The 22,325-nt window shown below is 62.6% G+C and overlaps 1 protein-coding gene across 2 annotated transcripts; it reads left to right on the top strand.

Annotated features, from left to right (window-relative positions):
- The first annotated feature begins 9,653 nt into the window (after nucleotides 1–9,653).
- PHF24 (PHD finger protein 24) lies at nucleotides 9,654–20,565 on the top strand. 2 transcript variants are annotated; one of them, XM_063320892.1, is made up of 8 exons: nucleotides 9,654–10,053; nucleotides 14,995–15,440; nucleotides 16,373–16,558; nucleotides 16,961–17,039; nucleotides 17,141–17,343; nucleotides 18,064–18,230; nucleotides 18,460–18,561; nucleotides 18,670–20,565. In XM_063320892.1, the coding sequence occupies exons 2-8, from the start codon at nucleotides 15,072–15,074 to the stop codon at nucleotides 18,764–18,766; spliced, it is 1,203 nt and encodes a 400-aa protein (XP_063176962.1). In that variant the 5' UTR covers nucleotides 9,654–10,053; nucleotides 14,995–15,071; the 3' UTR covers nucleotides 18,767–20,565. The 2 variants fall into 2 exon arrangements, with proteins under 2 accessions (XP_063176962.1, XP_063176961.1); XM_063320891.1 differs by having other exon boundaries at nucleotides 9,655–10,053; nucleotides 15,068–15,440.
- Nucleotides 20,566–22,325: the final 1,760 nt, after the last annotated feature.

The raw sequence follows: 22,325 nt of genomic DNA, 5'->3' as shown, positions 1-22,325 counted from the left end.
GGAGCATTCCACAGACTGACTCCAATTTGGGACATACCTCCATCTGGTTTGGGCATGAGGGCAGGTAGGACTTTCTGAATTGGGTGTCCCGGGTACCCCAGGGTGCCTGAGGGATGAGGATGGCTCAGAGACGAAGAACATCCCTGACAAAAGTTGCAGTGGATGGTGCAAGTCTGCTCAGGTTCAACAGGAGACCAGCTCACGGGAAAGAGGCCCTCTGAGGGCAGCTAAATATCCATGTGGTGGCCAGCACCCCCTGGCCCGGGCCACCACTAACCCCAGGGGAGGGTGCCAGGGTTAGCGGCCACACATGGCTCTGTATGGCCAGCAGCATCAGTGTTAACTGGGCTCTGCCCCAGCCCTGCCGGGAGCGCACACTCGCCTGCAGAGCTGTGCTTCCAGAACACTCCTTGCAATTACATGCCCTGCCACCATGCAGGTGAGTTATTAATATTTATTAGGCTCAATTATTCATGGCCTCTTTAGGATCCTGTTGTTTAAGTCCAGCTTGAGATCTCCAGGCTAGCAATCACAGAAGTTGCTTTCCAGAGGAATTACAGTAAATCAATCCTTTGGAGATGTTCCAGGCAGCTGTAAAACTCACGGACGGAGCTGCCTGGAAAGGTGTCTCATGCCGAGCCCTCGGAGGCCCAGAAATGCTGCATGGGAGCTCGAGCCCTCCTGGGGTAGGGTGCAGGGTCCCACGACACCACATCCCCTCTGTCCACCACCTGCACAGAGGTCACACTGTCCATCTCCTTCTGAAGCTGCAGGGGAGAAACAGCACAGGGGTAACGGCTTGGAGGTTTCTCCCCACCAAAAGGACACCCGGTGATGATGGAGACCGAACCGTGATGTTCGCGGTGGAGGAAGGCAAAGCAGTCAGCAACCAGGAGGACACAGCCTGTCCTGGAGGCTGTGGCAGGGGATGCCCTTGCTTGCCCCAGCTCCTGGATGGTGCTTGGTCTGCAGCTGGGAAGACACAGAGAGGGTCCAGGATCCTGGAAGGACACCCCAGGGTGCTCCCACCCCTTGGCACAGGGTACCCCACTGACACCTGCCAAATTGCTCCACCAAAGCAGGGTTGGCAACAGCAAGGAGCATGCACACACCCTGGAGGAGGGGGATTTACCTTCCTGCCCTGTTGATTTGCACTATGGCAAGCTCTGGGTGAGCCCCAGTACCAGACCCCGAGCACACGAGCCCCCAGGGGTGCACGGGAGGAGGCAGGGGGTCTGCCTGCTCACCGTCTGCAGCAGACGCGAGCTGCCAGGGCCGCACTCTGCCAGCAGAAAGCCATCTGGACCACTCAGAGATGCTCAGCGAGGCTGATAAGCCGAGGCCTGGCACCACACTAACTGCGCCCGCCGAGCCGTCTCACGGCTGCTTGCAAAGCTGCGGGCAGCACAGGCAATCCCAGTGCTTCCCCAGCAAAGCCTGAGCCACCTCGGCATCTGCTCCCAGCCTGAGGCGTGGAGCAGCCACCTCACAACCCACGGCCACTTCCAGCAGCTCGCAGCACCTAGAACTCACAGGTGGGGCAGGGGGCTCCCCGGAGCCCACATGCCGCTGGAAGGAGCTGTGGGGTGGGCAGGGTCCCCCAGGGCATCAGGCATGGCCAGATGTCCCTGCAACCCTCCCTGATGAGGGTTAGCAGACAGCCTGTCTGGTGGTGCTGGCTGGTGCTTGTTGACCACGATGGGAATGAGGGCGTGCAGAGCTCATGTAGAGACCTGGGAGGGGAAGGAGAGAGGGTCATGCAAGAGGAACAGCCCTCTGCCTTGCTCCAGCCCCTTCCCTCGGTAGGGGCTGGTCTCTGGAGCGAAGGGGGCTTTGAAGAGCAGAGCATGGCCAGGGCGGAGGTGCATGGCCAGGAGAGAGCATGGTGCACAGGCTCTTCTCTGGAGACCCAGAAGCACCCGAGGAGCAGCCTTGCCCGCAGTGATTCATGGCTGAGCCGCATCACCAGCATGCAAGGGATGGAGCGGTTTGCTCAGCGCAGAGGAGGAGGAGCGGGGGAGAGAGAGGAGAAGGGAAGCAGCCCTACATCTTGAAGCCTCAGCGGTGAGCGGGCAGAAGGGACTGGCTGTGTCTCCTCCAAAGCCGCCCTGTGCCACCAAGCTCACACACCCCTCGGGTGTGTGCCAGAGCCCAGACAGGGGACGCCGGGATGGAGAGGAGCTGGGCAGAGGCACTCAGGTGCCACAGCAAGGGCCATCCCATGAGATGGGATGCCAAAAAGGCCACAGGTCACCCTCAAAAATCTTGTTCCCTTGTATGCCACCCTTTCTCCGACCCGCCTTCCCCTCTCCCCGTCTCTTCCACGTCTCTGCAGCAGTCGATGCCTCCTGCCCGTGACGTAGCCCTCCTTTGACTAAAATCTGCAAAAAACATGCTGTGCTCTGGGCTCCAGCATGGCTCAGCATATAAAATTTTGATCTGTTAAATGAGTTTGCAGGAGAAGCCGGGTGAGCAGGAGGGGGAACACACACCCACCTTCATGCCCCTGCCCGGGGCAGCTGCCTCTCCTGCATGGGGCTGGTCACTGCTGGAGAGGATGGAGCGGGGCCGGGAGGCAAAGAAAAGCAGCCCAGAGTCAGGAGGTGTTGGAGAGGCCTGACCCAGCTCACAGAAAGGCCAAGGGTGTCAAAGAGGTAGATTTGGAAGGTGGAGAGAGGAGGGACCGGCCACAGAAAGCAGGGCAGGCGTGTACCAGCAGGGGCCAGCTCTGCTGGGGACGGGGGTCCTGCCCCACACCCGTGACAACCCCAGGTCAGGAACAAATGTGGACCAGACCCTCTGAGCTGTAAGGTCTGCCCTACATCACCCCCCAGCCACATTTTCTCCCTCCTCCACCGAGCTGTCGTGCCAGAGAGATGCACCACCAGCCTGGCCAGCTCTGGGGAACAGGGTTCCCGGGGGTGAGCGCCCACCGCCCGTCCCCACGCTCTCTGCCTGGGGACACAACTAGGGGACCCCTTGTCTCACAGCCTTCCCCTCACCCTGCTGAAGAAATTGAGACGATCCTACCACCAACAGTGCCTCAGACAGACTCCAGCAGGCAGGGGCATTTTCTTTTTCCCCAAAAAGCCTCTGAATCCCAGCAAGAGCCATTTTAATCAGAGCTTTCTGCCCTGCGGGACTCCTTGCGGTGTAATGAAAGAGGCGCAGACAGCCCTTTTACTCTCCCCTCCCATCAACCCTCTGTTTGGCCTCCTCTCCTTTTTTAATTCCCCCCCTCCCCGCATTTCAAGCCTGCTTGGTAAATGTTTGAAAGTGATGCTGATGCGGTTGGTATGGCAACGCCAGGCTGGGGCCCTCGCCTGAAACCCCAAACACACAATTAGCTGATTAAGAGGCAAGCGCAGGGTGGTGGAGTGCCAGGGTTCTGCAGCTCCATGGGGCTGTCCCCGTTCACCCCACCAGAGATGCTCAGGGGTCCCTGAGAGGGGTGAGAGGCATCAGGTTCTACAAGCGGATGAGGTGCATCCCGAGGAGCCCGCTCAGACCCGCATCTGGGTGTAAAGAACCAGATTTCCAGGTTTGGAGAGGCTGGGGACAAGCCTTTGCATGAAGCCTGCCCGTGGGATGCTGCGGCAGGGGAATGGGGCTGATGGAGACACCAAAAGCAGCATGGAGGCTGCTGGACCTGCTTTCAAGCACCACTTCCCAGTCCAGATAGCAGCAACCAGGAGCCTTGTGTAGTCCCCAGCTTGGGTGCAAGTCACACCATGTCCCACCTCCACAGCCGGACGGGACCCAGCCGTGCCCCAGAGGGATGCAGTGGTCGGATCCAGCACTCACAGCTCTCAGCTCCACTGGGACAGGCTCCCCTGGAGCCCGTGGGGCTCTGCACCTGCCTCCAGCCCCAGGGACTGCCTTCTTGCCCCCAGCCTCCAAAATGGGCCACAGCAGTGCCCTTGAGGGCAAGGCAGAGGCATGTGGTCAGGCTCTGCCCTCTCCTCTCCTCTCCTCTCCTCTCCTCTCCTCTCCTCTCCTCTCCTCTCCTCTCCTCTCCTCTCCTCTCCTCTCCTCTCCTCTTGCACAGCTTTATTGCTCATAAAGCAGCTCAGGAAGGCAGCAATCATCCCCGTGACAGCCCCGGTTAATGAAGTCGGCCTTCATTAGGCGTTTCCGTTCCACTTGAAAAGCTCCTCTGTAAGGATGCTCGACCGGCCTGCGGCAGAGATGTCCCCGCCAAGGGAGGACGCGGGGAAGGGTGAAGCTGCAGGGGGGCAGCCAGGCTGGCAGAGTGGGCAGCAGGGAGGGATGGGATCCCTGCCCGTACCTCTCTATGGGGATGAGTGTGTCCCTTGCAAGGTGCTGCGGCGCTGGGATGCTGCAAATGCAAACCCAACCCATACCCTGCACCAGCCCATGGTCCAGCCCCAGCACTCCCCTTATCAAGCCAGCCTCTACCCGTCTTCCCAGCTCCAGGTCTCATCCTGCTCTCCAGAGCCCTGCAGTGTCCTGGGGGACAAGTCCCTGCACCAGGCTCTGATATTTGGGTACACCTGAGTGCCCACTTAAGGGCAAGGGGGCACCAGTCCCTGGAGAGCCATGGGGTTTGGCCTCAACCCTTTCTGGGGACTTGCAGGTAGAGGGGAGAGGACAGGTTGGGGGGTATAGCCGCTTGCTGGTAGCTGGTTCGAGTGGCCCTGTGAAGAGGGTCATTTAGCTAATGCCCGCAAGAGTGCTCCTAGATTAGAGAGCTCTAAAGTGCTTGGCTATTATCTGTCCAGAGGGAGCATCCTTGTCTCATAAGGGCCAGGCTTGGCCAGCTGCCAGCTGCAGGGATGGGTCGAAAGACCCACGGTTCCGTGCCCTGCCTCCTCTGCAGGGACATTCCACCCCCAGGAAGGGCAGCCCAGCGTAAGCCCAGGGCAGCCGCCTTTGTGGAACACCTTCCTGCAGACCCCAGACCCCTGGGAATACCCCCTGGGGCAGGATGGGATGTTGGCTTCCTCCCACCTGCTTCATCTCCCTGCTTCCCTCACCCCTGCACCTTTCCCCCAGCTCCCCTTGGGGCAGCTCAGACCCCCATCCGCACCCTCAGACCACGTCCTTGCTCTGTACCCTCTCCCCGGCTCCTAACACTGTTTCCCACCAGCTTTTCCACCTTATCATGGGGATGAAGGCAGCGCATGGAAGAGCAAGGTGGGTAAATGGCTGCATGAGGTAGCATGGTGCTGAGCACCTCACGCTCTCTCTAAGGCTCCCCAGAGCCCAGTCTTGTACAGGGAAAAGCAAACAGCCAAGCTGGGGCTGCGGGGCAGTATAAGGGAGCAGATAGGAGCACACAGAGAGGGGCTCACCTGGAGGTGGGGAAGCAAGAGGATGGATGGGCTGGGTGCCGGCTGGACCTTCTCCTTCCAGCAGCTGGAGAAGCTGGTGGGGTGCATTGCCCACCCAGGGCTGCCACAGCTCAGCCCAGCAGAGGAGAGGATGCAGTGGTGAGGCCGGGCTGCGTCAGACACAGGTGAGGATGAGGAGGATGCAGCGCTCAGCTCTGCACAAGGCCAGGGCCCTGCATGGAGCTAAAACCTGGGCAGCACAATGTCCCCCAGGAGGGGACGCTGCGTCAGGCTGGAGTGGGAGCTCAGCCCCAATTTTCAGCTGGGCAAAGGAGAGGTGGCTCCTGCCCAGGCAAACCAGAGCCTGGCCCTGCCCCAGCTGGGATTTCGGCGAGCACGTGCATCCAGACAGACCTCGATTACAAACTCCTGGGTTCTATGGAGCTCCGGGGACAAAGATAGATTTATTAGGCAAATTCTGCTGCAGGCTTTTTTACTGGGGGATTTTTGGGTGCCACAAAAGTTGTTAGGGAGGGGACAAAGCCAGCCCGCACTGCTCCCAAGGCTGCTCGGTAATTACGTCCTGCAAGGGAGAGCTCTGCACTCCGGCTCAGGAATGGGGAGGGAAAAACTCAGAGAAACGAACACGGTGCCACGGCTGCAAGGCACACAGCCAGCATCCACGGCGTCTTAACCTACTTTGGGTTTGTTACCGCGCGGCTGCTGAGGGGGGCCAAAGGAGGGGCTGTGTCCATGCTGGGCACCATCTGGCAGCTCCTGCTCAGGGCACCCTGGCCACTGAGGGCAGGGGGAAAGCCAGGACCTGCCATCCCCATCCCCGTCCCCATCCCCAAGACAGTAGCAGGGTGAATGCGGGGAGCAGGAGCCACAGAGCAGCCACCACCCCATCAGCAGTTTGCAATGGCATGGGCACTGCAGCCCCCCCCCACACACACAGGGGGGACAGCCACCAATGAGCTGGTGTGAATGTCCAGGGGCTGTGACGGAGAACCACGAGTGGGCGAGATGGACAGCTGTCAGTGGACGTGAAGGACAGGCATTGGCATGTTGCCTTGGGAGGTGCTGTCTGCAGCCAGCAGCAGTTGTCCCACCTGGTTGCCGGTGGAGAGCGGGATCATGTCCGCAGCTGGGATGAGGTCCATGGGTGGGATCCTGAGACCATTCCCCTGCGTGGAGTTGGAGAGGAGAGCATGGGCTGGGGCAGCTGGAGGGACCGGCCATGGTCGCCCTTGCTCATGGGCTTTCTCCTTGTTCCCGGTGATGGGTGTTGCTCTGCCATTCCCTGCCTCCATTCTTACATGGCAGCCCATCAGGCAGCCGGTTTTTATCCCATTTCATGCTGATTTTGGCATCATCCTCCCCTCCTGAACCAGCTGCCGTGAGGTGTGCCGATGCCTCTCCAAACCCTCCCTGCAGCGCGTCAACACTATTATCTCCATCAGCCAAACTTGTAATCTCCTGAAAAAAGATATCTTGCTATTTTGACAAGTTCTCTTTTCCATCACCCCCTGCTGACTGGCAGCAACTCTGGCTTGCGCAAGTGCCCGGCCGCTGCCGCTCCTGCTTCTTGTCAGGAGCCAAAAGTTCAGATTCCCCCCCTCAAAGAGCAAACCCTTGGTGGGGCAGCCCACACCCCTGGCCCCCCGCAGGGTGCTGTTGGCTTTAGGGCCAGGGGCCGGGTGGGAGCTGGGATGAGCCGAGGTGGCACACGGGGTGGCGTTCCCAGGCGGCGGGCTCCAGAAGCAGCCGCAGATGGTGAGCCCACACGCCGCGTCGCTGCAGCAGCCAGTGACCTACACGCGGGCGTCATGCGAGATTTTGGAGGGAAGGGGGGGAGAGCTGACGAAAATGCACATTCCCGCTGCAGCTCAGCTCTCACCTCCGCCCCTGCAGCCCTCCTCCAGCAGCCCGGCGCTACCGGCTCCGCCAAGAGCTTTCCCAGCCTGTTGCCATCGCAGCCACTGTGGCTTTTCAGAGAGGGGTGTCAGGGCAGGGAACCGCGTCTTACTTCTCCCCGGGGGGTGCGAGAGCATCCCGTGCTCTGCGCAGGGTGCAGGCTGCCGGGTGCCCCTTGCAGGAGCGGATCTGGGCAGCAGCTCTCCTTCAGTGGGACATTGCAAGGGCTGGCAAGGAGCTGCCATCCCCCCAGGCTCAGCTATCCCCATCCACAGAGCCTTGCCGTAGGGGTACAGCCATGCCACAGAAGGGACTGCAGAGGACCAGGGCAGAAGGCAGCAGGACCCCCAAACCCCTCGGCAGCTTGAGCAGGAGCAAGGCTGGGGATTCTCCTCACCTTTGCTTTTCCAGGAACCGCCACACTCAGCCATGAGCCCGCTGGGGCAGGCACTTAAAGCTTTCTCAGCCGGCTGGCACACTCCTCCTCCACCGACTTCCCCCTTTCCCAGGTCCTCTGGGGCCAGGGTTTTTCTGCGGAGATTTTTTTCTCTGGCCTCATTTACAGCTGGCCTCTACTTTCTCCACCCCACATGCATTCCGGCACCTTTTCAGGATGCTCCCCAGGCCAAATAACGCAAAATGTGATTCACCCTAAAGGGAAGCATCCCTGGAGAAGGATGAAGCACAGAGAGGCACCCCAGGCCAGGGCAGAGCAACTGGAGGCTCCCTGCAAGGCTCCCGCAGCTGATGGAGCGAAGGAAGACAGGACCTGACAGCCACAAGCAGAAAGCAGATAAATCCTGCCTGCAGCCTGGCTTTGCATGTCTCCACCGGCGGGGAAGGGAGCTGTGGACTGGCTCAGGTGTCCACACAGAGCCCAGACGCTGCCTTTCCCAGCCCCTGGCTCTGCTTGTGGGTGACATGAGCTGCAGATGGTCTCAGCTGAGACATGCAGGAGTGGGAAGGGTCTGTAATGGAGCTATCAGTATTGTGAGACCAGTGTGGGATCCCACAGGTCTAGGGAGGGCTGGCACGGGGTGAGAAGCAGTAGTGAGGGGTCAGGGACTAGCCTGGCACCAGTGTGTGGCACAGGCTGGAGCAAACCTTCCCCGAATATGGTGCTGGGAGCATCCTCAAGGCTGTCCTGCCCCAGCCACTTGCTCCTGGTGAAGCAGGGCACTGCATGGGACACTGCACAGGGTTCAGCGGAGGCTTGTTCAGAGGTGGAGAAAGACCTCAGGGATGGTGCTGCTTATCTCCCCGGAGCCAGAAAGCTTCAGTCGTCGAATGGCCCTTCACCCCGTGGTTCCCACCCCATGCTCTGCACAGTCTCTGCAAGGGAAAGGTGGCATCCCCTGTCCTGCCACTCGCTGCTCTACCAAGGGCCTCCTGAGCACCTCTGCAGACACACGCATCTCTGCACGCACGCACACACCTCCTCCCCTCTGTGCGGTGGTGGGTCTGCACGGAGCCAGACAGGCTCTGTCCCACGGAGGGCATGGGGGCTGGCATGGCCAGGATGTCATGTTGGGATTCAAGGTTCCCCGTCAGGAGCATCCCAGGAGCAGGAAAATCACAGAGGGGCTGGGCAGAGCATCCCTGTCCCCTAGCCAGGAGAGGACCTGCTGCACCTCACCTGCCCGAGGGGCAGGACAGCCCTGCAGCCACCCCCCACTGCCCAGGGCTCTCTGCTCTAACCTTCAGCACTGATCCCAGGTCTGGTGGGAAGCTGTTCCTAGGAGGGCTCGGAAGCTTTTATGCCTTAAATCATCCCCAGGTGCAGCTGTCAGCTCTTGAAGGGAAAGCACAACCCCTCAGCCAGTGGTTCCCTATCCCGGGAGGGTGTCAGGGGGCTGAGGGACCATCTCCACCACGCCAGTGTGGGGCAGCTGGGGACACACATGGGGCAGACATCCCACCTTCAGAAGTGCTGCATTAGGGTCGTGCCCTCCTCTCCAGCCCAGCATCCTCCCTCCTGCCCCATCACCTCCCTCGTGCCCTCGATGAGCCCCCAGCCCCTCTGCAGTGGCCCTGTGGTGTGCACCCAGGTGATATCCAGTCCTGGGCACCAGGAGAACGGAAACCCCCCGTGCTGCATTGAACCGGGGCACACGGGGCTGCACGTAGCCAGGAGTCACCGTGCCCCCGCTGCACCGCAGCGTGAGGAGGACAGCCTGCCTGCCAGCGGCAAGCAACGGGTTAAAGCATGTGCAGGTAGCCTGTGGCTGGGGCATAGGGTCTGGGGAATACCCTGCGGGTGGGCAGGGGAGACCTTCGTTCCTCTGCAGATGCAGCCCCATCTCCGTAGTCCTTGAGGTTGTCTTGAAGAAAGGCAGTTCAGCCCCCGGGGCCAGAGGAGACGCAGGGAAAGCTTTTATTGGTATCTCCCAGCCAACGTCAGCCCGCTCGGGGGGGAAAAAAAAAAAAATGCTTGGTGTCTCAGAGAGCTGTTTAACACAGCTCAGGCAGCAATTGGTACAGGGACAGCAAACCAGGCTGCATCTGCTCAGCCCCAGTCACAAGCTCCCTGCATCCCCCGTGTGTGCGCGAGTGTGTGTGTGTGTGTGTGTGTGTGTGTGTGTGTGTGTGCGTGCGTGCGCTAGACACAGGCATCCGCTCCCAGCATCTCGCTGTCTCCTGCATCCTCCGGCAGCAAGCACAGGGCTCTGGCTCCCCGGGTACCAGCCTCCCCGCTCCATCCCCCGGCAGGGGTTTGCGTGCGGGGTGCGGGATGTGGTGAGCACCCGCGGGCGGAGCGGGGGTCGTGGCCAGAGGCAGCGGGGATGGCCACCGTGTGGACTGCTCTCTAGGGCTCGCGCTCCCCAGACGGACCCTGACCCTGGTAAGTGGCTTTTTTTTGCCACCGTTGGCGCTTCACCCGCTGCACGGCATGGGCTGGCTGCTTGTCGCGACACCAATGGGTGGGTCCCCCCGGCTCCCCTCCGCTGCCCCCGGGGTCCTGGTGCCAGGGAGGGTGACCGGTGCTCCTGGGATGGGATGCCTGGGAGTGGGGATGTGAATGGGGTGGGAGGGTCCTGCCCAGGCATTGGGGTCCTGATGAAGGTGCTGGGGAGAGGGGATGGGGAGGGAGAAGAGGAGGAGAAGTGGGGAGCTGGGTGGGAGCCGCGTCTGCTGCAGGGAAAGGGACTCTGCTGTCACGGCATTTTCATCCCCCTCTGGGAGATGGAAACGTGCGACACACCTATAAAATCTGCCATGGCGCGGCAGGATGGGCAGCCTGATCCGGATGGGAGAGCAGCTACCAGCTCGGTGTCCCCAAGATGGGGACACAGCACAGCTGGGGCTCCAGCCACCACCCCAGACCTCCCTGCTGAGCCCCTGCAGCCCTGCAGAGGGTGGGGAGGGTGCCATCAGCCACGAACCCCCCACCCCGTGGCAACCGGGTCACCTCACAGCAGCAGCCCCACCAGTGCCACAGTCCCAACATGTGCCCTCTGCCAGGCAGAGGGGACAAAGGGATGCTGCTGGACCCCTCTGGGCACCCCCAGCCAGCTCAAGGAGGTGTGATGTGGAGTCCCGCAAGAAAAGCCTGATGCCCGCCTCGCCCCAGGCATGCGGCGGCAGGCAGGGTGTGCAGGGCTGTGTCAGAGCCACAGCAGCTCCTCCCAGTCCTGCTCGGTGCCCTTCAGACCAAACCCTGGGACCTGGCTGCCATGGACCCTGGGGTCCCCGGGGTGTCCTCCCCGTTGGTACCCCATTCCTCTGCCCCCTGGTCCCTGATGCTGCTCCCAGGAAGGCACAGCACTGGCGGGGGGTAAAAACATCCGGAGCCTGGTGAGGGCAGGGAGGAGGCCTGGCCTGCAGGGAGCCCGTGGGGGCCAGGGGCATCCTTCCCTGCCAGCGGGGAGTGTGGGAGAGGGTCCTGCCCCTGGCGCACCCCTGCTGCATCCCCTTGAGGGTGGGTGCAGAGGGTGCCACGGACCCTGCTCATGGTGTGCACCACCCCAAGCACAAGCTGGCCCTCGCTTTGCTGGTGGGGCTTTTGCACCGTGGATGCACCATAGGGCAGGCGAGCACGGCTGAGCCGGGGGCAAGCAGAGAGGCAACGGCCAGCCCTATGGCCCCGCACCCCAAACTCCCCATGCCACAACCGGGCACTGCAACAGCCCACCCTGCACCCACGGCCCCTGAAACACACCCATCACGCACCCCCAGCCACCACAGACACAACCCCACACCCACTCCAACAGCCCTGCACCCAAAGCCACCACCCGCGCCATGCCCACAGCCTCCGCGACACCCCCAGCCCACATACCCCACCCCAGGCTGTAACACCCGCCCCACGCTGCCAGCCATGCTGTAGCACATCCACCCCATAACACAGCCACCCCAAAAACATCCACCCCTAAAACATCCACCCCGAACATATCCACCCCAAACGCATCCACACCGAAAATACCCACCCCGAACACATCCACCCCATAACACATCCACTCCCAAAACATCCACCCCAAACACATCTACCCCGCGCTGCGCCCTGACACATCCATCCTGCGCTCCCAGCCACCGCGACATCCCCGCCGCGCTGCCACACACCCACCCCCACGTCACCTGCCGCCCTGCACCTACCACCGCTCCTCACAGCCAAACCCGCCACCCTGTAACCCTTCTCCATGGCAGAGAGGAGATTTTGGAGCCATACAGGGACCGGGAGCTCTGTTTGCATCAGGATGCTCTGCCCCGCTGCCTCCCCCCGGGTGCCTCCATGGTGGCCACCAAGCTCCATCCCACCAGTGCCCCCATCTCCCCTCCAAGGTGGGCTGATCCGCACTCCAACTGCACCAGCCTTGCCTCCGTGCCTCAGTTTCCCCATACAGAGAGCTCTGTGGAAAGATGAATCCATGGGTGATAGGTGGGTGAAGTGCTTTCTGTCTCAGCGTTTTGCTGCGGGGACGAAGCAGCAGAGAGCATTTCCCCATCAGAAGAGTGTGGCAAATGGGTGCTGCCCAGGGGACAGGGCAGGGGTGCAGGGGGTTGCAGCAAGGGAAGGGAAGGAGGTGGGAAGGTGCCCACCACCCTCTGCGGCAGCTCCCGGTGCCGGCAGGGCTTGGCAGAGCCGGGCATTTGCAGGCAGCTCCAGCCCATGCCCAGATTTAGCTCCTCCGTGGGGGCGACCTAAAAATAGCCCCCACGTTGGCACCCAGCAGCAAGGCCGAGGCACTGGCACCTCGGGCCAAGGTGAGCTGGGCAGTGGCACCAGGTCCTGGGCACTGGGCATCTCAGAGGGGGCCACAAATAACAGCAGAGACACTTTTCCCCGGGGACTGCTTGGGTAGCTGGGCTGCTATGGGGTGAGGGTGACTCTGGTCCTCAATCCCCACATCCGGGGGTCCCCAGGGGAGCAGGGACCCCCAAGCCTGGCAGGACCCTTAGTCATGTCAGGCTCTGTGTGGGGTTGATGTCCCACCCCGCACAGCCCTGACCGGCAGGACATGGGGGAAGAGGATTCTGGAGAGTGTGGAGCAGGTTTGGGGTATCTGAGGAGCACGGGGGCCTGTGGAAAGGCAGTGGGGTCTGGAGACAGAGCTTGGGGTGAAGCCATTCAGCCCCTGGATGTGCAGGCAGAGTCCAGCTATGAAGCACTAGCAGCCACAGGGAGGCCGGGGGGCTGAGAACAGACACAAGGTGTGACAGGAGTGATCCCCTCCAGACTCCTGGCATGCAGCAGCTGGTGGCACCGACTGTGGCAGGAGACACTCGAGGTGGCCTTGGGAGAGGACAGAAAACAGGGAGATGGGCTGGGATCCTCCAGCAGCAGTGGAAGGCAGGGATGCAACCACACCGTGAACATGCAAGGGAACCTCATTTTGGGGAGGTTACAGCAGGCCCTTACACCACCCACCCCGCTGCTGCCCGGGCTGCCCTAGCGTGCCACAGGGTGGCTGGAAACGGGCCTTCTGGAGCCCCACGGTGCTGCAGGGAGATGCTGCCAGCACTCCGGAGATCAGGAACACCAGTGCAGCTACTGGGGGGGGGGGTGGGGCTGGTGTGCTGACTGCTGGGGCCCTCCCCCCTCTTTTGGCTCTTGTCCATGAGCCCAGCGCCTCTGCACCCTCTCCTCCCCGCTTCTACCCAAGCCTTGGGCAGGATGAGGCCAGGATCCGCTCCATGCTTAGTGACGCAGGGACCTACAAAGGTGGGGAATCTCCCTGCGGTGTCCCCCGGCTCGATGGCGTGCAGGCACAGCCACAGTGCTGACCTGCAGCAGAGCTGATCCTGCCATAGCCGATGGGATCCTGAGCCGCTAGGGCAGGGGGTGACAGCATGGCAAGGAGGCAGAGACACCCAGGTGTCTTCCCCCCACCCCCCCACGGCAGTCAGCACAGACGCAGGGATGCTGTTGCTGTGGCCTTGGACACGTACCTCCAGCTCTTCCCAGCTCCCACCTTTGCAAATGCCCATCCACACGAACCCCCGTGCACGGGATGGGGCCCACGTGCATCGCACACCCAGCTGCGCGCGTGGGAACGTGCGCGCAGATGGTCCCGCCGTGCTGGGAAGGTGGCGGTGGCGGGGGGGGAGGCTGGGAGATCACATGCATGTGCGTGCTGGCGCGGCGGCGTTGGGGTTTGCCCCACGCCGATGAGGGTCACAGGGCGAGACGGTGGAGCCGGGCACGCGCGGGTGTGGGGCCGAGCGAGGGGACGCTCTGCTGGGCGCCGCTGATGTAGGGCAGCTGTAATTACCCTGCCCAGGCTCCCTGCCACAGCAGTGCCCGCAGCGCCGTGTCCTCCCGCAGCCGCCAGATCCCGGCGTTTGCACGCGTGCGGCTAATTATCCCCGCTACCTGGGGACTTCCCTGCCGAGGATGGCGGGGAGGGAGATGGCTGCTCCGATGTCCCCCCCAAGCTTGTACAGACAGCGAGTGCTGCCTGCTGGGCACCGGCTGGGAGCTCCTCTTGGCCACAGCATCTTCCATAGAGCCACCTAAGCTGGGCACAGGACCCTGCCGGGCCTGTACCCCATGCCGCTGGAGACCAAATCCTGCTTCTCCCCAGCTTCAGCCAACCTTCATTGAGACAGAGCCCAACCTGCTGCTGCCGCTGCTGTTGCCCTCCCCGTTTTACTCTAAGATGACCTTCCCTCGGTCCTGCACCTAAACCCCCGTCTTGGGACCCACACGCCCCAGACCCACTCACTGCTCCCCTCCCCTCCTGCACCCTCGCAGCCCCCGGCCCCCGGCCCGGCTGTCCCAGCCTCACCGCGTGGCTCCTGGCAGGATGCAGGATGCCCAGCGATCGGGGCAGCAGCATACACACACACGTGAGCGTGTGAGCATGAGAGAGATTGCGGGGGTGAGCTGAAATTTAGGGAAGGTGAGAGACCCAGCACCAGCTCCGCTATGCCTCAGCCCTGGGCAGAGCTGCTGGGATGACACCTTTTGCCCTTGGCTGGCCAAAGCAGCTTTCTCCACGGCAGAATGGGATGGACACAAGGGGCAGGGTTACAGCTGGTCCCAATCCCTCTGGGATTTACTGGTCTGGTGTGGGAAGGGCTTGGATGTGTTTATTAAGCCAGAGCCTACAGAGCAAGGACGGGGGAGGCAAGATGCCCCCCAAACCCACTCCCTGCTTGCAGTCCTGCTCCCCCACCAACACTCAGACCCTCCATGGCCAGATCTCCACGTGGCTTCAGGTCCATCTCCCCGTGGCCACTACACATGACCCCAGGGCCCAATTGCCTAGGAGCCCCCATTTTTCCCTGCCCCAGGCTGCTCCCCATGAAGATGGGGGACAGCCACCCGCACATCTTTTGGGGCCAGGGACCAGCGCAGCAGTGGGAATCGTCATTGCCCCCCCGAGGACTTAGCACTGAGACCTTCCTTGCCCCTGCAGAGCCATGGGGGTGTTGATGTCCAGGCGTCAGACGGTGGAGAAGGTGCAGAAGGTCAGCTTGGCCGTGTCAGCCTTTAAGGACGGGCTGCGGGAGCAGCCATCGACACGGCAGCGGGCAGAGGCGGGGGGCACGCGCCGGGGGACGCTGGAGCAGGCGGTGCAGGAGGGCGAGGAGGAGGCGTCGGCAGGACCTTCCCAGCCGGAGGAGGGCAGCGCCAGCAAGGCAGCCTGGGAGCGGCTGCGGGATGGCCGGGGAGTGGAGCCGGAGGAGTTTGACCGAGCCAACAGGTTCACACCGCCTGCCTTCATCCGGCCCAAGCGTGAGCTGCACGATGACGAGCCCCCAGACATCAGCCTGGAGCAGCGGGAGCAGGCGAGCGGCTGGAGCACGGGGATGGGGATGGAGGGGTGGGGACGGGGCTGGAGATGTGTAGGGGAGAGCCCAGGGGATGTGCAAGCATTGCTGGCGCCCACCGGGCAGTGACAGCCTCCCCAGGCATGGCAAAGCCCCACGGAGGCGGCTCAATGGGGCAGGGGGCCAGGGGTCGGGCTGAGCAGCTGGAGATGCCAAGTGGGGAGGAGGGTGCGACTGGTCAGATGTGCCCTGGGGGGACCCCAGGGTGTCTTGGAGAGGACAGGTCACTGCTGGGCACAGACAGCTCCAGCTTTGGGGGAGAGAGAAGGATCACCCGATATACGTGCTTGTCAGCCTACAGGCAGACAGCCCACAACACGACCTGTCCATCCACACCTGCGACCCTTACAGCCCAGCCCACCCACAAACCAACAGCTTATCTGCCCATGCCTGCAATCCTACGGCCCACCCATCCTCACCCGTGACCCAACCCATCCATCCACCCACCCCGACAAGCCTACAGACCACCCCACCCACAGCCTTACGCCTTATCCTTCCACGCCTACAACCAGCCAACCCACAGACCAGCACTTCCACCCACCCACACTACAACCCCAAAGACCAGCCAACCTACAACCCCATAGCACAGCCATCCACACCTACCACACTGCACCCCAGGGAACCCGCAACCCCACAGCCCCACAGCTGGACTCATACACCCTCCATTCATCCCCACAAAGCCATCCACCCTCCTCTAACCCCACCAGCCATGCCCCCTGTGATCCCACCACCCACCTATTCCTTGTTTCAGGCCCATGCAATCCCACCCTCCCATCCCCTCTACCCCCCAACATCCATCCCCACCTGTGAAGCACCACCCTAACCCCCAACTTGAGAAGCCAGACCCCTGCCCGTGCTGCCCTTCTGAGCAGCTGCCTGTCTCTCCCCAGGTCCTCAACGATGAGATGTGCGAGATCTGCGAGGTGTGGACGGCTGAGAGCCTCTTTCCCTGCCGCGTCTGCAGCCGGGTGTACCACGACGGCTGCCTGCGCCGCATGGGCTACCTGCAGAACGACAGCGCCGTGGAGGTGACGGAGACGGCGCACACCGAGACAGGCTGGAGCTGCTACTACTGTGTGAGTACCTGGGGTGGGGGACACCAGGCTTCTGCTGGGCGGTGGGTGCTCCCTGGGGAGCCATGTCGCATGCAGACATGAGCAGGGTCCCATGTTGCACCCTGATCCGTGGCAGTGGGGGACCTGCTGCTCCCCAGCTCCTGCCGCCCACCTTGGCCTGATGGGGAGCCACAGGAGGGGAGGGGACAGCGTCCCTTTGCCCCCACCCCACTCCAGTAGCCAGACCCCCAGCACCTTGGCAGGGGATGTGACACCATGGTGGAGCTGAAATGGCATCCAAAGCTCAGGGATGACACACCACACCGTCCCTCTCCGCGTGCCCACACCTGTGCCGCAGCACGGACGGGTGCTCACATCAACCCCTGCCTTTGCCCCATGGCTCCTCTCTGCCCCCCATCCCAGGACAACCTCAATCTCCTGCTGACGGAGGAAGAGATGTACAGCCTGATGGAGACCCTGCAGCACTGCAAGATCATTCCAGGTGCGGACACTCCCCGCGGCGGGTCACAGATGGTTGAGGGAGGCGGTTGGGGAGGTGGATCCCCTCTCCCCAGTTTCCACACAGCCAATGTGTCCCCGCAGAGACCTGCTTGACCCTGGACGACTTCCTGCATTACAAGCACCTGGTGCACAAGCAGCAGTTTGAGCGGCCCATGGCCGAGGTGCAGGAGGAGCAGGCAGCCCTGCAGTTCTCCGCCCTGGACCCCGACAAGAAGGGGCACATCGAGTGGCATGACTTCCTCTCCCACGAGTCCATCCAGCTGCTGCAGAAACTACGGCCGCAGGTACAGCTGCAGCACCCGGGGCTGGTTCACATGGCCACCACCCAAGGCCACAGCACCTAAAGCCAGCTCCCACAGCTGGCACCCAACATGTCACCCAAGGCTGGCTCCCATGGCTGGCATCCATGGCTGTGGCACCCAGGGACAGCTTCCATGGCCAGCAACCACAGCCACAGCACCTGGGGCTGGCATCCACGGCCACCACCCATGGATGCAGCATCTGTTGTCAGCTCCCTCGGCCACAGCATCTGAGGCCGGCTCCCATGACTGGCACCCATGGCTGCAGTGCCCACAGCTGGCTACAACAGCCATGGCACCCATATGCACAGCACCCAGGGCCAGCTCCCATGACCAGCATTCACAGCCATGGCACCTGGGGCTGGCTTCCACGACCAGCACCCATGGCCACAGCGACCATAGTCAGCTACCACAGCCATTACCTATATCCATGGTGCCCAGGGCCAGACCCCACAGGTGGCACCCACAGCCAGAGACCCACAGCCATGGCACACAAGGCCAGCTCCCACGACCAGCAGCCATGGCCGTAGCACCTAAGGATGGCCCTTACGGCCAGCAGCCATGGACACAGCACACAGAGCTGGCTTCTATGGCCAGCACCCATGGCCGTGGCAACCAAGCCAGGATTCCCCCAGTGGGCACGGGAACGGGGGTGTATTCCCGTGGGGTGAGCGCTCTCTGCCCTTCCTCTCTCTGCCCCTCCAGAACGCCCTGCTGCGGTTGCTGACGGCCAAGGAGCGTGAGCGGGCACGGGCGGCCTTCCTGGCCCTGGACCAGGACAGTGATGGCTTCATCGGGGAGGGTGAGTGCCGCCGGGCCCGGCACACCTGGTTCCGCAAGCACCAAAAGGAGACGCCATCCTGCAATGTCAGGTACGGGGACACCCGCTCTGGGGCGGGGGGTGACATCCCTGCCACGGCTACCACCACCACCCCAGCACCCACCAAAGGCACTCGGCGTGCAAATGTTTGCCCCCCCTTCCCGCCACCTCCCCCTCTGTAGCCCCGCAGCCCTGCCCTGGTCCCCATTGCTGCTATTTGGGGTGCAAGGAGGGGTTGGACGAAGAAGGTGCACTCCTCCTCCTTCTCCTCCTCCCCACAGCATCAGCCACGTAGGGCCCATGTCGGAGAGCAGCCCCGCCAGCAGCAGCAGTGGCAAGAGCCAGGAAAAGACCCCACTGGCCATGGAGCAGGAGGAAACCAGGTGAGGCAGGGGGTGGTTGCGGGGGGGAGTACCCCCCCGATGTTGGAGGAGACATCGGGGGTGAGCAGCAGAGTCTTGGCAGCTGGTGAGCCCATGTTTGCCCTCCAGGACCATCGACTGGCCCGGCTTCCTGCGGGAGAACGTCGCCTACATCCTGGCCGCCCGCCCCAACAGCGCGGCCCTCCACCTGCAGCCCCCCGCCTAGCCCCCGGCACCGCCAGCTTGGGCGGTGAGGCCTCCCCCGCCACCGGGACCCGCAGACCCCAACAGGGATGCCATGGGGTGTGGGGGGCCTGGAACCAGTTGCCCTGACTGTCCCCCAGCCCCACAGTATCCAGAGCCAGCCAGGACCCGTCCCCAGGGACCCCCAGTCAGAGTGGAGTTTGCCCCCAAGGAGAAGCGGGGCTTGCTCCGGTCCTGGAGCCGGGTCTGGGTGGTTGTTATGGGGTGAGAGAGGAGCCCGGGGCAGGCAATGGGGGCAGCCGTGGGCCCCCCAGCATCCCAACCATCCCCGGCATCCCAACCACCCCCAGCATCCCAAACACTACCTGCATCCCAACCACTACCTGCATCCCGAGCATCCCAGCGTCCCAACAACCCCCAGCATCCCAACAACCCCCAGCATCCCGAGCATCCCAGCATCTCAACCACTACCTGCATCCCAACCACCCCCGGCATCCCAATCAATCCAGCATACCAACCACCCGCAGCATCCCAACCACCCCCGGCATCCCAACCACCCCCGGCATCCCAACCACCACGTACATCCCAATCACTCCCAGCATCCCAACCACCCCAGCATCCCAGCTACCCCCAGCATCCCAACAACCCCCAGCATCCCAACCAGTCCAGCATCCCAACCACCCCCAGCATCCCAACCACCCCCAGCATCCTGCTGAGCCCCTGTGCACTGCTGGCAGCAGCACCTGGGGGGTCTGCAGCAAGCGCTGTCTCAGTTCATCAGCATGGTGAATCCTCATGGGGAGGATGTGGCTGGCCCAAACTTAGCCTCTTCCACATCCCTGCCCAGCTCCAACAAGGGCCAGAGCCTGGTAGGTCCATCCTCACACCCACAGCTTGTGGCCATGTCTGGGAGAGCGTTGCCCAGCACAGCTCAACCCTACCCTGCTGGGACAAACCACTTAACCAAATCTCACCAACAGTGACAGTGTGGGAAGGAGCACTGGGAACAGAAAGCATAAGGGGGTGGGAGGGCAAGCTCGGATGCGCAGGAGTGCTGCCCTGCATCCCTTGTCCCCTTGTGTCCCCTTGGTCCCATGGGATGCTTCCCCCCTACACAGCATTCCAGTCCCACACCAGCCCTGTTCACTCCTGCTCGCTCCCCAGCACAGCAAGCAGGCATCCCCACCCCGCTGGGTGCACCAGTGCTCGGGGCAAGGAGGAAGAGGAGGCACACCCCAGAGCCCCCCAGGGTGCCAGCTGAGGGATGAGGCACTCGCTGGGCAGGCGTTATGTCCAGCAGCCCTAAGGTGGATGGATGCGCTGAGCCCACTGGTGAAGGAGCAGGGACCCCTGGAAACCTCAACCCATGCATGCCAGTCGGGGGGATGTCCAGGTCCAAGAAAGCCCCAGCATATGCCCCCTGCCCCTCTGACCCCCTCCCCGTGCTGCCATCAGCCTCTCCCCACCTGGCATGCCCTGGCTCAGCCATGCACAGACTGGGGGCCTGCCTGCGGCAGCCCGGTTGCTCCTTCACCTCCACCCCCTGATGCGATGGGGGCACCATCCCGCTCAGCTTCCCTGCCCCAGATAGGGCACAGGTCCCTCCTCCAGGGACTCTCCCCGCTGCAAGTTTGGGAGGCATGCCCATGCCGTGACATCTTCCTCTACCGCCCTGGCGCGCTTGGCCAATGGGGATATTTCGGATGCCAGGTCCGATATGGGGCCAAAGCCATGGCCATGGCGGGGAGGCGGCTGTGGGTGCATGGGTCGCAACACCCGCTCTGTACTGAGAAGTGTCCATTAAACAGCTGTGTCCAACTAGCCTCCTGCCGGCACGCTTACGGGGCTTCGGGCTTCTCCCCAGGGATTTCTGGGGAACCCACAGCTGCCTGTTGCGCTCAACATCCTCCCCAGGCCTCAGGTACTTATCCCACCGGACAGGCTTGGCTTTGTGTCCCCAAAGTGCCCTGCAACAGTGACAGGGGTAAGCCAGGGGGTGCGCCCAGGACCCTGCAAACTCGGGATGCCCCACGTCTTACCAGGAGAATAGACAGTGGGGAGAGCGCCCAGCTGGCCCCACAACAGCCCCGGCCCCTGCAGCGGGAGGGATGCGCATCCACTGGGATGAGGGTGCTCCTTGCCTGCAAAGGCACTGGAGGCTGCGAACTGAGAACAGAGCACTGGGCACAGGGGAAGGCGGGATGCTGGGAACAGGCCGTTTGCAGCAGTGCCGGAAAATCCAAAATAACCCTGTGCAGACATCAAGGGTCCTCGGGAGGAGGTGTTTGGAGAGTGGCCCCCATGGCTGGAGGCTCCTCCAGTTCTATCCACATCCACAGCGCACCCAGGGAAAGCTGCATCTCTTGCTGGTGCCATGTAGTCTGTGGGAGCCACGGTGCCAGCAAAGGGGGGTCACCTACCTCGGGGGACTTTCCTTAAACAGTGCCTGCGCTGCAGCAGGGTGGGGAATGGGGCTCGAGAAGTGGATCTGGGGGGGAATTAGGAGGGGGACGCTGCCCTGGCAGCATCTGTAGGGTCTGCAGGGACACAGAGCTTGTCGCTAAAAGCTGGACTTGGATATTGCAGCCCCTTCCCAGGGCTGTGGTTCCCAAGTCAGAGGGGTTGCCATTGCATCCAGACCACAGCAGTGGTGTCCAGCTGGCTCCCTGGAGAAAATCCAGCCTGGAGAGCAGTGAGCATTTCAGGCCCTGGGAGCTAGACTAGCTGTAAAAGCTCTCAGGAAAGGAACTCACCGCCTCGAGGAAGAAGATGGGCACCCAGAGGGAGGAGGGGCTGGCAGTGGTTTGTGCCTGAAGCTGGGATGCCACATGTGGGTGATGCCTTGTGCTCTGCCCGTGGAGGGAAGCCCCAGGGAAGCCCTCGCCTGGGGAGATGCTGTTAATTACTGAGTTATTGCTCCGGCTGCCAGAGCTGGAGGGCGAGCTGGGGCAGAGCACAGGTCTAGGGACCCTGGGGGTGAAGCACCTGCTACCAGCTCAGATCCCTCACTCTGAGCACTCCACAGGATCCAAGCTGTGAAGGCAGAACCCCACGGACCCCAATCCAGCCCCACTCTACACCCAGCCCTTCCCCTGGGGGCAAGGCACAGGCGGCTTTCGCAGCCCCATCCTCCCCTGCCACCCCCTGCAGCAGCCTGGCCACCCTTGCCAGGCCCCGCAGTCGGCTGGTGTCCCTGGGGAGCTGGCTAAGGACGGCCACAGGTGGCTGGGCTGGCCTGCGTCCCGCAGGGCTGTGCTGTCACCACTGCTGTGCCAGTGGCCTGGCATGCATGCTCTGCTGCAGCTGCAGGTCCCCAGCCAGCGGTCACTGAGCAGGGCAGAGCATGCCCCAGCCAGCTGTGCCTCTGCACAGGCAGCCTCGAGGTCTGGGCAGAAGTGGGAGGATGCAGTGGGGGAATGGACAAAGTGGTGCCGTGGCATCTCTTAGCTGTCAGCTGCTCCTCTGAGGCTGGTGACCACAGGGGCAATGCCACCCTGTCTTCACAAAGCCTCCACAGCCTGCAAACTGCTCTCCTAAATGCTGGTGCAAACCTATCCGTGCATGTTGGCGCAAACCTCCTC

This window comes from Chroicocephalus ridibundus, chromosome Z (genome assembly GCF_963924245.1).
Source record: "Chroicocephalus ridibundus chromosome Z, bChrRid1.1, whole genome shotgun sequence".
NCBI lineage: Eukaryota > Metazoa > Chordata > Aves > Charadriiformes > Laridae > Chroicocephalus > Chroicocephalus ridibundus.
The sequence above is the reverse complement of the archived record's forward strand: the minus strand, read 5'-3'. Positions and strand labels throughout refer to the sequence as shown.

Excerpts from the sequence above, each read along its gene's own strand:
- PHF24 (XM_063320892.1), top strand. The coding sequence starts at position 15,072 with ATGGGGGTGTTGATGTCCAGGCGTCAGACGGTGGAGAAGGTGCAGAAG. Across the intron at positions 15,441-16,372 it reads GCCTGGAGCAGCGGGAGCAG|GTCCTCAACGATGAGATGTG; the intron begins GCGAGCGGCTGG and ends GTCTCTCCCCAG. Across the intron at positions 18,562-18,669 it reads ATGGAGCAGGAGGAAACCAG|GACCATCGACTGGCCCGGCT; the intron begins GTGAGGCAGGGG and ends TTTGCCCTCCAG.